This window comes from Aythya fuligula, chromosome 5 (genome assembly GCF_009819795.1).
Source record: "Aythya fuligula isolate bAytFul2 chromosome 5, bAytFul2.pri, whole genome shotgun sequence".
Taxonomy (NCBI): Eukaryota; Metazoa; Chordata; class Aves; order Anseriformes; family Anatidae; genus Aythya; species Aythya fuligula.
Window position 1 is genome coordinate 53299131 of NC_045563.1, and position 15400 is coordinate 53314530.

General features: G+C 38.7%; 1 protein-coding gene across 15 annotated transcripts in view; it reads left to right on the plus strand.

Moving 5' to 3' along the window:
• CELF1 (CUGBP Elav-like family member 1) overlaps window positions 1-15400 on the plus strand; it is a 54944-nt gene that overhangs the window by 21592 nt on the left and 17952 nt on the right. For 2 of the 15 annotated variants that reach the window (XM_032188134.1, XM_032188135.1), the window contains exons 1-8: window positions 6816-6907; window positions 8942-9129; window positions 9765-9847; window positions 10268-10316; window positions 12774-12908; window positions 13092-13171; window positions 13482-13643; window positions 14954-15035. In XM_032188134.1, the coding sequence (XP_032044025.1) occupies window positions 6837-6907; window positions 8942-9129; window positions 9765-9847; window positions 10268-10316; window positions 12774-12908; window positions 13092-13171; window positions 13482-13643; window positions 14954-15035 (850 nt within the window). In that variant the 5' untranslated portion in view covers window positions 6816-6836. Of the gene's footprint in view, window positions 1-6815; window positions 6908-8941; window positions 9130-9764; window positions 9848-10267; window positions 10317-12773; window positions 12909-13091; window positions 13172-13481; window positions 13644-14953; window positions 15036-15400 lie in introns of those variants that run through there. The other 13 variants (XM_032188137.1, XM_032188138.1, XM_032188136.1 and 10 more) reach the window with 7 other exon arrangements.

Consider the following 15400-nt stretch of genomic DNA (forward strand, 5'->3'; position numbering starts at 1 on the left):
AATTTCTGAAGGCCAGAGGTGTGATTTGTTATTTATTTTTGTTGCTTATGAAAACATTTGAATACATTGCCGGTAATAAGTTAGCATTTTTAATTAGCATTTACATAGTATATGTATAGTTCAGCTTTTGAGTAGTTTTAACAGCACAACTTTTCTTTTTCTGTTTTTTTTTTTTTTTTTTTTTTCCTGTAGTACTTTTTGCCCTTCCCTTCTCCCAATACACATTCATAGGATCTTTGACATGTTCCAGACTTCCTGCCTTCCACATTTGTAGAGAGTAATAATCTGTACTGTTTGTTTTCACCTTGTCACCACAAGACTGACCCAGCAATCTCTCAACCTCTGTTTTCAGTTTACAAGAACCTCACCTGTTGTGGGTTTGTCTGGTAGCTTCCAGCTACTAGTCCAGTCTGTCCTTGCACTCATGTAAGTTTATTGTATCTGCAGTATCCTGCCAGCAAGGAGTTTAAAAAATCTACTACCCTTTGCCTGAAAAAACATCTCCTTTCGTCCTCTGAGAGGAGGAATACTGATTTATCAGCCATTAAGATTTTGCTTTCTTACGTGTCATTTGAAAAGTTGGTTAGCTTAGAGACATTATCCACTTGCAAAAATAGGCCACATGTAACCTATTTGAACTGATACACGTGTTCACGTTAGTGCTTGTTTCAAATAAAAGCCAGAAGGATGACATCTAGACTTGTCAGTCAAATGAGTGTGTGGCAGTCAACGGAGAACTGCTTGGCTTCATGTTGGCATGGGGTAATATTGTATATACACATTTTCCCTATTTGTTTTTACTTTTACATTATGGTCATTAAATTCTGTCAGAGCATTATGTGATTCCTGTTTGTACTTCCAGCAAAACAATGGCTTAAAGTCACTGACCTGTCTGAAGCCTCAGTGTTCGAGACTACTTTGCTGGTGCCTTTTGAGGAGCCTGCATACTAATGCGTGCATCACAGGGAGCAACCAGGAGGGACTGGATGTAGGTGTACAGCCTGTGCAGTCTGTGCTCCAGTCCAGAAGTATTTTGATTAATGGAAAGAAGTTGGATTAGTTGGGTTTTTATTAGCTTGTTTTTAAAGAAAACAATGCACAAGCCTTAATCTTTCCTGAAAAATTTGGAATTCACTTTTCATTTAAAAAAAAAAAAAAGCAGAGCAGTAAACATCTCAAGGCATTGAGTTCCTAAGCATTAAGTGAATGTGACAGTGCTTTGAGAAAGTCAAAACAAAACAGTCAGCTCCTTTCCTTTGTCTGGCATTGTGCTTGTAGCTCTGAACTAGTCCTGCTGTTGGCTGTTGAAGACATTGAAGGCTGTTGAGTTTCATTGGGTTTATTGTAAGGAGGTAAGATAACATCTGTAGGAACAGCTTTTTTTAGTTCTGCTTGTGGAATGCCTTGTCATGTTTGTAGGAATGCTTAGGTTTATTGTCTAGCAAACAATATTCTCATTTCTTTGTGTCTCAGGAAAGCATCTCTGCATCCTGATTGCCCTGTATAACATCTGGAAACAGAATTTTTGCATCAGGTCTGTACAGAAATGGGAAAACAGTGTTCTTTTCTATCACAGTTTGTAATCCCCGATGGTACTCTGAAAAAGCATCAAGTGGTAGGTCTTTTCTGACCAGCTTAGTTTAGAACCCCTTTGCACAACCAACTTAAACAGGTATTGGGCTTTATATGCTGCTTTGACACATCAGATTTGTGTTCATGGTTGCCACAGAAAGGCAACTGTGTTTTTAATCTACACAAAGTCTTCTCTGTTTTCACATGAAGAGTTTGTACTGGATATGTTGATTTAGAAAGGTAAAAAGTTGTGTCTGTTGAACTTGAGAAGTGCCACACTGGACTAGTAGAGTGCAGTCTAGATTTGTGTTTTGGTTCTCATAATGTGTAGTACTGTGTGCATTTGACAAACAGGTCTAAAATCTTACAAATGACTGATTAGTCTGTGTTTAAAGGTAAGATTACTTAGTTGTTCCTTACTAATGTTAGCTAGAAGGTGGTAGGTTTGTATATCCAGTATTTTGATCCATATAACCTATTGTTTATCTTTTTTTTGTTTTGTTTTGTTTGTGTTTTTCTTTTTTTTTTTAAGTGGGAATTATATATATATGTGCACTAGATAGAAGTGGAAAAATATATCCCTGTAAACAACCAGTGGTGCTCAAACCCCATCAATATTTTTCCAGGATTACAAAACTCACTGCTCCTAAATATTTTATCTATGAACTGAGTAAGAAGTTTTCTTTCTTCCAGGTTTCCGACTTGCCTTTGCAAGTCTCTTCTGCTTAGTGAAATGAGTGGCAGGAATTTTGTTTCAAGCCAATGTTGCACTGCAGTAAGAAGGTAGGAAGAACAGAAAGATTTCAAAAGAATAATATGTATTTAAGGAGTCCTGTAGCCAATTTAAAAGACAATGTATATGTGTGTGTTTTTTGTCTTTTTATAAACTCCACCGTTTGGGCTTCATTAGTATAACAAATTCATTCAGGTGTTAGTGCAATGCTTTACGTTCTTTTCCAGAAAGATAACCTCATTCTCAATTTAGAAGGTAGGTTTTGTATAACTCATTTTGAATAATCTGTCTTTACACTCCTATTTGATAGTAAGCTTAGGTGCCATCTTATATTTTCTCTTTCTAGGAGTGCTTACATAGAGAAAACGGGCTTTCTATAAGCTAGAGGAATAGGTGACTTGCTGCTTCATCTTCTGGCAGAGCTGGGAGTCGTGCAGGTTGTTCAGTCAGACAGAAGTTCAGAATTTGTTTTGATCTTTCATAGAACTAATTGGAGTAGAAGTTAAAGGTAAACAGGATTTCATTCAAAAGCCAGAGGAGTAGATTAAGAACATCTTGATTTACCTCAAATAGTGTGGTCCCCAGAAATATTTTGAAGAAAAATACAAACAAACCCTTATGTTACAAGCTATTTTTAGAATGGATTTTACTTAAATTGTGCTACCTCTAGAGAGTATAGATGATTTAAATGCTCTCTGCTATATGCATAAGAGCAAGCAGCGTGAAACTGGTATTTCAGAGATAAAAGCAGTTGTCTTCCCCTCCTATCATTTTCTCTATCTAGGAATTTCTATGAAAATCACCTATACATGAAAATGGCTTTCAGTTAAATTAATCTGAGTTGTAAGCAACCCGAAACTTTATTTATTTTGATGGTAAATTTAATGTTCTCAACATATCGGATTTGTGTGCTCACAATGAGTAACTGTCATAGAGATTGTCAGAGAAAGCAACTCCGTCTTTGGCTGGTAGGTAGGGGGCTTTTTGTACCTATTGAGAGATATGGGAAGACATTTTGGGTTCCACATACGCTGAAAACATTCTGTCGACATGCTTACACGATCAACAAAGAAACAATAAAATACTGACAGGTAGTTACTGTATTTTGATGTGTGTAACCTAGGGGTTATCTGCTGAAAAAACAAAACTGCAATTCAGCAGCACTGTAGGGATCTGGATATGCACAGATAATACAAGGGGAAGTTTATTCTAGGACCTGTCTCCTTCAAAGCTTCACAGTGTCTGATTTCCCCATAGCCTGCATCCTTTCCCATAGTTTGCTCTCACCATCCCAGTAGTCCCTCAGCTTCAGAGCTGTGTATGTTGTCTGAGGTTCAGATTGTATAAAATAAAAGATGGTTTTATCTTTAGCTTTCAGTTAATTGCTCGTTGCAATGAATGAGGCTTTCATAGTGAAAGAAAATACTGCGCTTGGTTTTTGGGTTTTATTTTCAAGTTTTGTGCCCGAAGATGGGATGTAATTCTTCAAGCATAAAAATAAAAGCAAAACTTTCAACATTTATGCCTTACAATCTGAGGAGTTCATATGGTAATATATTCTGCAACATAGCCGAGGGCTTCAGAAATATATATATATATATATATATTTTTTTTTATTATTATTTATTTTTTTTTTTTAAGTGAGATTTAATCTGTAGTATGCAGAAGTTTTTAATGCTCATATTGTCAGGTTAGCACCACGTTTAAATTTGTAGCTACAGTACATAGAGCTTGGAATGTCAGACATTGTTTCTATTATCCTTTGAATAGAAACAGTCAAAGAATGGGTCTGGAAGCCAGCAGGAATTTGACATCTGAGCAAAAAATAAGTGTGTTTAGCTGTCTAATTTTTCTTTCTTTGTGAGCAATGGCTAGGATGGCTTTTGTGTTTTTATAATTCCAAAGAAATAACCTCTTTGCTTTATTCTTCCAGCTTCTATGCAGTAGTGAAATACCATCTTTTTCCACTCTTTCTGATATTTTTATAAGAAAAGTCCGGAAGTGTTTTACTCTCATCAACTTGATTCCTTCAGCTAAGTAATGTTAAAACAAAACCATTCTCTATACTAATGTTTTGTCACTGAAACTGCCGTCATTACTGTGGAATGATGGCACCGTGAAGCATGGAGTCGTGGCTAACGTACATTCAGATATTTATCCACCATTCTAGTATTATTTTTTTTCTTTCCCTCAAATTGTACATAACAGCATGTGAAATATTTTTGGCAGTTTTTCATTACATGAAGTGAGCATATCAGAGGAGAAAAGAGTAAGTATAATGAGAATTAGAAATTAATATGTGGCAGGATAATTGTACAAAACTAATGTTTTAATGAGCAAAGCCAGAAAACTGAATTTGACATGGAATGTAACAGTGTGACAGTGAAGGATGTGGGAATTTTTTTGCCTGTATCTTGTTGCATTTTTGTTTTAATGGAACAAACAAATACGCTTTCTGTTCTGGGGAGCAGAGAGATGTGGGGGTAAAAGCAAATCAGAATGACGTAGTGCTTTAAGCTAATCAATCCAGTAACGGTTTTGAAACCCATTTTCTAGAGTATCTCATACCAGCATCATTTTTCATCAAACCTACAATGACTATGGCTGCTGGAGTGTTTTACTGGCTGCTTAAAACTAAGGATGAGAGGTGTTCTGTTTCTGTCTTTGGTAAGACCAGAATTCACGGTGCTAAGCTCTAGAATCGTATAAACAATGGAAAGAACCCCAGTATATTATGTGCTGCTTTGAAACCATATAAATCTGAAGTGTTTCTCTTTGTGGGTTCATTTTAGAAAAATCCATAAAGTAGGCCTCGGGCTGAATTCAATGTTTGAATATGATGCATTTTATTCAGAATAGCATTTTTCAAGTAGGACAAGCCCGTGAGATGTGTCTGAAGGTAGATACTACCAATTTACTGCAAGCTAGTAAATTGACCTGTGTTCCACAGTGCTGACTTGAGTGCTTATGCCAGTGGTGCTTAGCAGGTAGCTTACACCTTCTTGTTTAGGGATAAGCCTCCTTGCATTTACCACATAGTAAGAGCATGCATGAAGTAGTTAGTGCCGAACATCTGATGTGTGATAAATTCAAGCCCTCTCTTATTTCGCAGTAACATATGTCTCTCTATTACAAGGCCCAGCTCGCTGTAGGCAGAAGATGGGAAATGCTCTTTTTTTTCAGAAGTTGGAAAGGGTTATTTATCTAAAAAATAATAGACATGCTGTATTTGTGCAAGCATAAAGAAAGCTGGTATACTGGCCAGTCTAAATAACTGCAGGTACGTGTTGCAGTCATTGACAGACAAGAAAAGCGATCACGGTTGACCCAGTACGCGTTCCTTAATGATGCTCTAAGAGTTTATTATGGGGTTGTATTGGCTGTATGCATAAGGCTTATCTGGATTCATGTTGGACTTGAGCTAATCATACCACTTGGAGTGCTCGGACACACCCAGCTGGCTCTGTAGCACACTCTGCAATCAAATATTTCTGCATCTCACAATGTGGTATTAACAAGATTATCTCCCCATTAGGTTGAGTACTGGAGGCTTAACAATAGGCCTGTATTATGCGTGTAATTATTACACCTCGCAGTTCCTCGATGAACATGTTATTCCTGTTTTAGTGATGAAGAAGCTAAGGTGTTACGATCAGTGTTTCCAAAGTTTGTACAACAGTTTTCAACAAATCTCTGCCAGGAACAGTATAAAAACACGAATGGTATTACCACTAGTCGTGTATTTTTCCCTTTCTTTGTCTGTGTGTTTCTGGATTTACAGAACCATGATGGGCAAAGTGTTGTTTCCAAAACAAAGGATGTTTTGATCCTCTAAAGAGGAGCTGTTGAAGCTCTGTGGGAGTTGGGGATTTTTTGAGATAACAGACCTTAGCTTTGATTATTTTTTTTTTTTGGCAGGTTCAGAGAAACAGTTGGCATTTGCCTAGAATTTAAGAGTGTCAAAAATGGCACAAGGTGGAAAGAGTGAGATCATTAATCAGACATTGAAAATGTTTGTGGGGAAGGAACCTTTTGACTACACACAATGAATTGTCCACCTTAATGCTGCTGAGATGGGAACTGCCTGGATCTCAAGGCCTTGGGCTGCCATTTTGGGAGGCAAGGAGTTAGTTGGGGATGGAAAGACTGGAGTTTGTATTCTTTCTGCTCTGTTACCCATTGCTATCTTCATGGATCTGACACTCTGTTTATCTGACAGTGCACTCAGTACTGCTTCGCCAGGGAAAATTGCACAAAACAAGCCCAGTGCATCAGCATTTTCATTGTGTATTGAGCTGAGCCTCCCTTCACATGGTCACATCCCCTTTTTAATCTGGGATTCCATGTCCCTTTCCCAGTCCAGCCTGTTTCTGTGGTGTCTATTGCTGGTCTCCCTGAGCTTCTGTTTCTGTGGTTTGAGTGTTTTTTTGTGTGGCTGAGTGTTAAGACCTGCAGGACTTTTGGAAGTGCGTTGTTTAGGGGTTAGGCAATACACCGAGTTAGTGCTAGTAGTTTGGGACAGACTGAGGTGATGGCTGCGTTCAAGTTGGATTTCCTCCCGGAGATGATGGTGGACCATTGCTCCTTGAATGCTAGCCCTGTGTAAGTAGTCTACCTTCATGTCTAATTTTATAACTGAAGTGAGAGTTGGAGTTGCTTTCTCTGAAGCCAATGCTGCCTAATGGATTCCCGTTTCCGTGGGGGGGAAGAGGGATAGGGGAGTCTGCAACTGGTTTTCTTGAGGAAAGCGTAGCAGGCATTGGGAGTTGATACTGGATTCTGGACGGAGGAAAAAAATGATTAATTTTGGGGCTGGGGGTAAGGAGGAATAAAGCTATTTGATTGTACTGTTTACGTGTATGCTGTATGCTACGGGTGCTGATGTTCTAAAATCAGTTATTAAAATGAATTGTTGGGAGAACAACTGCAGTTCTTTCCTGTTAATGATTCCAGACTAAACCTTCTAATTAGGAATGAAGGATTCCTTGAAATCCTGTTGAGGTCATGTTAAAAATTGCTCACTTAACAGGGGACTGGCAGTGCTCCTGAAACTGTCCATGGGAGAGAAAGCAGGGCTGAAAATTATTACTGGAAAAGGTTAAGTGACTTCCAGTCGTTCTCATTTAGAACGAAAAAACATGCAGTTTACCTCTTCGTAAAAGGTATTCTTTATGTTGGATATTTGAAGAGATGCTGACTCTTTTGGAGTGGAAAGGTTGAGTAGTGAAAGGATTTATGAGGATAATTCGCTTTCCTTCTAGTAAGAAGCTGTGTGGTTTCTGAGGTCAGTTCATACAGTTATAAAACTTTGGCATCGATTCTTTATCGTACTCTGTACAGCAGCATATTGAGAGGGGAGAAAAAATAACTAAACGTTGCCTGGTCTTGAAATTTTTCTAAAACAATTATGTTGAGGGATAAATGTGCCTATAGTAAACAGTGTTCCTGTCATTGCCTGTAATGTAATAAGCCATTGAAAAAAATCTTTAAAAAAGAAAAAAACAAAGATAAAGAGAGCTGACTACTCTGGAAGAAGGCCACTGTATCCTTCAACAATGAGCTTGGGGACCTGGCTGGGGGGAATCATTGCGTGGTTACTGTTCTGGTCCCCATGTTCTTTCTAGACTATGTAGGGGTTGGCCAGCAGTTTTAGCATACTAATCACTACAGCTGCAATAGGATGTCATTACAGCCTTCCACAAAGATAGGTCCTGTGGTATACCAGCCTGTGACTGCCAAAAACAAGACCTCACATTGTATTCAGCAAACAGTGAGGAGTCAATACAGAAAGCAGCGTATGGCTTTCAGGTAGCTGTGTGAAGTATAACAGTTTTATTGACAGGCTTTAAACAGTTCATACAGCTCCATGTAGTGCCTCACATGCAGCTCCACGTAGTGCCTTGAAACCTTTTGAAGAACCCCATAATCAAAACTTGTGTGTTGTTGTAATCTAAGTAATGATTCTCTTTCTGTGTTAGCACCCTACTGTTACTCAGCTTGATTTAGTCTGAGACTAAGATTATCCAGGCCCAACCTGTTCATCTGCAACCTGAGCCTGTTTTTTTTCCAGATATTGTTGAAAGCTGCCTATTTTCACAAAGCACTATATCATTGTAAATCTTTAACAAGACTTCTCATTGATTCAATTGTACCTATTTTTATCTTTTAAGATGTTTTTTCACCCCAGGATATAATTCCACAGAGTCATCTTTAAACATACAAAAAAAGTTACCCTCATTTATGCTAGTTATTAGTTTAGGTTCCTTCCACTTCCAGTTTCTCCTGTAAAATTTTATAGGATTGAACTAGTGATATTTTTCAGTCATCTCATCAAACATTTCCTGAATTCCAGATGTCTACATTGTAAGAGCATACATTAGGAGAAGTTTTAAACAACTGTGCAGAGTAATTGGTTTCCAAGTATATGACTTGCCAATGAATGTGAATAATATTCATGAATATTCTCTTGCCATGCAGGATTGCAGATGTGCAGGAGTCTCTTTGTTTTAATCATACATGTTTATATACGTGTTGAAATATATTTTAACCTCACTATAAGCACGCTGCTTCTAGCTGCAATGACATGTAGAATCCGTAGTGAGTAATATAACAGAAATTCCTTGTTATTTTTCATAGCTCAAAGAAAATGAATGGCACACTGGATCACCCAGACCAACCTGATCTAGATGCTATCAAGATGTTTGTGGGTCAGGTCCCACGGAGCTGGTGTGAGAAAGATCTAAGAGAACTTTTTGAACAGTATGGTGCTGTCTATGAAATCAATGTCTTGCGGGACAGGAGCCAAAACCCTCCTCAAAGCAAAGGTGAGAACTGTCTTTCTCATGTTAGACTTGGGGTCTCAGCTGCTTTTACACAGTTCTAATCTTAACTGTTTGCTGTCTGGATTATAAATACAGAGCAGAACACCTAATAAATATTGTGTTGCTCCAGAGCATTGCTATGATGTTATGATATGGCCAAAATCTTGCTGGAAGTGTCACAGTTTCAGATAAAATACAAAATAAAAAGTTTTTATTTATTTTCTTGTATATATCAAATGCTTAGTACCTCAAATCCCAACTAAATGCTGTAACCTGGGTATGCAGTTCAGTAATATGCAATAATGTATTTCCTGTAAAACCAGATCTAAGATCTGGATACTACCAAATAATTGAGTTTAACAGTGGAAGTAGCCAAGATTTGTTTGCCAGATACATTTAAATGCTTGTTTTAATGATATGTTATGGTATTGAATATATCCTGTTGATGGTATCCTGTTTTATTACACACATGAATCTTTTTCAAGTTAAAATCAGTAACACCTACCTATTTCAATGCCTAACTTCTATTTGTCATGTATTTTGCATTGGAAAGGTGAAAGTGGGGGATTTCTAATTTCTGTACAACACATCAGGATTCCTAGTGTTCTTCCTTAGCTAGCATTTTGTTTCAATTGCAGGGTGCTGTTTTGTTACGTTTTATACCCGTAAAGCTGCACTAGAAGCACAGAATGCTCTTCACAACATGAAGATTCTCCCAGGGGTAAGTGAAGAGGCATTCTTTCTTCTCAGCTCTATCTTGTCTTTCTTTTCTGCTCTGGCAGCACAGATGTAAAACATACATTATTTTGCCCTCAAGTCATGTTTAAGAGATCTCACAGTCTTGCTCTTTTTAATATATTTGTACAATAACAGATCTTAAAGGAAATTTGGAGTGTTTTGAGGAATAATATGGTAGTGAAGTGTGTGGGCATGGCTTCTATAAAAGTACTTTCTCAGGAGGAATGATGGTGTATCATTCGAAAAGCTTTTCTTTCTTCCAGAAACGTATGTATTGTTACTTACACCTTTCTGTAGAGACAATTCAGGCTACCATCTCTTTCTTCCACTATTCTTCTGGAAATATATTTCATGTAGCATAAAGTGAACACATCTGGGATTAAATAATATTTTTGCATTTCAGATGCACCATCCTATCCAGATGAAACCAGCTGACAGTGAAAAGAATAATGGTAAGCTGTGCTAAAGTCTGAGACTTGTGGCGCTATTCATGCTAATACAGAAATTTCAGCTTCTGTTGAACAGCTTCTGATCGAGTCATATTGAACTGGAGACCTAATTATAAAAAAAAAAAAAAAAAAAGGCATGTTTTCAGTACAGTAGGTATTGTAAGTGAGTTCTCTAAATTTTCATGACTAAGTATCTTCCACTGTTGCTGCTTCCGCGGAAAACCATGGTGTCAGTTGGGGAAACATCCAGTGAGTTCTTGTTTGTACTAAGGTGTTTGAAATCCAGAAATGCTTTTCAGGTGTTTGACCAATCTGAAAGCCTGTTGTGGTTAGGGTGGGAGTCCAAAACTTTACCTTGTAGTATACAAGGAAGAGTGAGAATTCAAAAACAGACCATCAGAGAAAATACTGTGAGTATACTTCTACACATTGGCTATTTCAGATTAAGATGTTAAACACCTAACATTGCTTAAATGATTTATCTGTGCATTTCAATGATGAGTTTATGTACACACTCAAATACGTATATATGCACACACACACACAGGTGTGTATGTTTCTTGGAAGAATAATGGGAAATGGAAGGTGTATTTAATGAAATTTTAAGGTGACAGCTCTGAGGCTATAACATGAATTTTAGTACAGGGTTAAGGTGAGTATATAAATAGGAAAGCATCAGTTAAAGTATTTTAACTTGACATTAAAATAAATTCTGGAACTCTTGAACTAAAATGGACTACAAAAAGGATTTAAAGGCAGTTTTATGCTCCAAGAGCTTGACAGTGAACTGGGTGCAACATCAAGATTTACTAGTCCGTTAAAACTTGTCAGCTGGAAAGGTTTGGAGTTTTCCTTGTCCGCTCCAAGGAGTCAGCAAAGAAATTGATTTCCCCTCACCATGGCACTAAATAGGAGAAAACTTTCTGTCCTGAAGCTTCAAATTGTGCTTCATGCCTTCGTCATGTTATATTGTGTTGAATGTTTTATTTGCAAACTGTTTTAAATGTCCAAGTGGCATTCTGATTAATTTGCTTCGTCACTTAAAAGTGAGTATTTCTGAGGTAATTAGCATCCTCAGATAAATAAAATGAGAGGTTTAAAGTTCTGATATTAGTAACCACCAACTGGCAAATTAAGAGAAATGTCTGTTTCTGCACCATTTATTTTAAAATAGTCCACAAACTAGGAGTTTTTCTTCAACACTAATATATTTGGTAGTGTCAGCATTTAGAGGAAAGATACAATAGCAGATGGATCAGTTTGGATGTGTCATTTTCTTGCCTTTGGTACAGATCAGAATGGATGACTGTGAAACAGAATTAAACAACAGGTGTTGCTTCTGCTGTTGAGACAGGAGCATGAGGAAATAGGCAGAAGTAAATTTAGGTGATTGGCCCCCTATCACACCAATCTAATGAGCTAGAGAAAATCCTTTTGTGACTAACTTGCCTGTTTAGACACTGGTGAGGTATGTTGGCCATCTAAAGATAGAATGGACAGATGAGAGGATGAAAATAGTCCAGTAAAATAGACACAACTCTTCTCTTGCTAACCAGGAACTAAATGTAGGAGATATGGGAAGTGCTGCTGAATCTGATGCATTTTTTGTTTTTGTTTTTGTTGTGGTTTAACCGGCCAGCAGCTGAACACCACACAGCTGTTCACTCACCCTCCCTCCTCCCTCTCTGGGATGGGGGAGAGAAATGGGAAAGTGAAGCCTGTGAGTTGAGATAAAGACAATTTGTTAAGACAGGAAAATAATAATAACAATAATGATGATAACAGTACTACTACTAATAATGTGTACAAACAGGTGATGCACAATGCAGTTGCTCATCACCTGCTGACCGATGCCCAACCTAACCCTGAGCAGCCGGCCCCCCCACCCCAGCTAGCCACCCCTATCTATTGTTCAGCATGACCCTAGATGGGATGGAATACCCCTTTGGCCACTTTGGGTCAGCTGTCCTGGGTCTGTCCCCTCCCCGCTCCTGCTGCTCCCCCGGCCTGCCTGCTGGCAGGACAGAGTGAGAAGCTGAGATGTCCTTGGCTTGGTGTAAGCACTGCTCTGCAGCAATTAAAACATCAGCGTGTTACCAGCACTCTTCTCATCCTAATCCAAAACACAGCACCCTACCAGCTACTAGAAGGAAAATTAACTATATCCTAACTGAAGCCAGGGGGGGGGGGTTTAACATTCTTGTAGCTCACGGGCTTGCAAGGGAGAAACAGACAGTAAAATATAAAAACATTATAAAACAGGCATCCTTCAGATTCATTGAGGTGTCACATATACATCTTCGTAAAGCAAAGAAATTGCATTATTAGGAGTTGTTTTTTAACAAGCATCTACCCCAAAATAGAAGGAAAGTAATTCTACGGTTGATGGAGAATGTTTGACAAAGTAAGATGTAGTAAGTATGTTTTTGTTGGTAATACTCTCATCCTTTGATTTCTTAGCAGTAGAAGATAGGAAGTTGTTTATTGGAATGATATCCAAGAAGTGCAATGAAAACGATATCCGAGTGATGTTCTCCCCCTTTGGGCAGATTGAAGAATGCAGGATATTACGGGGCCCCGATGGCCTGAGCCGAGGTAAGCAGAAATTTTTCTGACAGTTCAAGATTCTCCAAAAGGTGATGCTACCTTTTGTAGCTCAAGGTGGCGTTTCAGCTATTTCAGTGATTTTTTTTTTTTAAAGGTATATTCATTGCTTTATTCATCCCGGTAATTGCTGATAAAGTGAGTGACTTGTTTCCTTCTGCGTTCTTTCCCCAGGTTGTGCATTTGTGACTTTTACAACAAGAGCCATGGCACAAACAGCAATCAAAGCAATGCACCAAGCACAAACCATGGAGGTAAAGCAAGTTAGGGAATGTCAGGAGAAAATAGTTACTGTGGAGTCTGGGGGACTAGAGAGCAGGGAGAGGACATTGTTTGCTCTCCTCCTAGAGCTCAAGATAGAAACCTCACCTGCAGAGGAAATACCAAAATATAAAATGGAATGAAAATCAAATGAGATTTTGAACCTTTAATAAAACGCATTGTTTGATTATATATATGTATGGGGAGGGTGTCAGAAATGCTTCTAATGACTGGGTCTTAATGCAGTAGTTTCTGATAACTGGGGGATAGCAAGTGTGTAATTGTTTGAATTGCTATTTGCAGGGTTGCTCTTCTCCCATTGTGGTAAAATTTGCAGACACACAAAAGGACAAAGAGCAAAAACGAATTGCTCAGCAACTCCAGCAACAAATGCAACAGATCAGTGCTGCCTCGGTATGGGGAAACCTGGCTGGTCTCAACACACTTGGACCCCAATACTTAGCAGTGAGTTTCTCATCTGAGTTCTTTTCATCTCTTCAGGGATTGCAGTGTCTGATTGTTTTGTAATGCTCAATGTATTCATGTTTAGAAGGCTCCTGATAAATAGAAGTAGGGCTTGTAATCCCCGTTTTGTGGATGAGGAGGCTGAATTACAGGAAATTGTTATGTGCTAACAGCTAGTCAGGATGCATTTAAGTGAGGATTTCTGCCCCAGTCTCCCTAGCGCTAAGCGATGAAACATTTATTTGTCTTCTGCAGAATGGCAGAAGAATTCCTGTTCCATTGTTCCTTAGCCAGCATTTCTTTCACCCCCTTCCAGTGAGACATAGGCTAGTACTTGGTGATGAGCAAATAGAAAAGGTGGGCAGGTGGAAGCAGCTCACAGTGTACACTAAACAAAACAACAACAAAAATAAAAACACACCAGAATATAGACAGAAACTACTCTTCTCTATCAAAAATGACTCAAGAAGGTAGTCTACAGTTTGTCACTAGTTTCATTTGGTTTTGCTGGGTCCCTAGAGGGTGAACTTTCATAAACTGGTGTGCTCTGGCTCATGTGGATTACCACATAGCTATGAGAACTGTTTTCATGCAATTTGGGGAATAGAAAAGGAAAACTTCATCTCATTCTTGGTATAGTGTACTACTGAAGTGGGGACGTTCATTCTTTTACTTCTGCTTTAAGTTTGGTAGATTGAATTTTTTTTTTTTTTTTTTTTTTTTTTTTTTAACAACATGTGGTTAAGGGAGAAAAGAGCAGTAGGAAATCTCTCTAAATAGCTTCCTAGCAGGGGCTTGGGATTTCTCTCATGGCTGCTGTGCTTAAGAAATGTGGAGGAGATCACCTCTCACAGTGGCTCTTTGATTTTTGATTTTTGGTATGGCATTTGCCATTTGTCCTGTACTGGCAATGTCAGCTGTAAAGTCTGGCTTGAGGTAGAATTATGGGTAGCAGTCCTGCCTGAGGTGCTTTGAATAGGTGTTCTCTCTCATTACTGATTCTGTTTTTGTCTTGGTGCATTAGATACAAATTTCACTTAGGCTAGTATACTGACTGTCCTGAGTGGGAAAAGCATTGTGGTGTTGCTTTGGCTGCAATGCGGTGCATGGGCAACATTGATTTTCACTCTGGTGGTGCTCTGGCTGTATTTTTGAAGAGGAATTCTTTTTACGCTTTGCTGTGATTTGGTGCATGGGCAGGGGGAATTCCCTTTGTGACGGCGCTCTGGCTGTGGTGTGATGCAGTTTCTCCCAGAAGCGGAGCCAGCCCTCACTCTCACTCTTGTTTTGTTTTTTGGTGTAATGTCTAGCTTTATTTGCAGCTCCTTCAGCAGACAGCAGCTGCCTCATCTGGAAACCTGAACACATTGAGCAGCCTCCACCCAATGGGAGGTGAGTTTTTTCCACCAGAAGACAAATTGTGTACCCCACCCCACCCCACCCCACCCCCCCCCCCCCCCCCAAAAAAAAAAAAAAGGCAGATAGAAAAAGTAGCCAAAAGGCTTGTAGACATATTGCAGTTGTAGTAAGTAGTCCTGAGTTTACCCATTCCTGTGGAATGACAGAAATTCTCTGCTAAAAGTGTGCATGTTCCTTCTTAATCTTAGTTAATCGTTTTCTCCAAGGTAAGTTGTGGTATCCTGTTTATCTCCCCTACCTCTGGCATTTAAAATTATCTTCCCTTATGGATACAAAAAAAAAAAAGGACTGTTTATTTTCATCCAAACAGATCCATATTTGAAGCACCGTGGTATTGA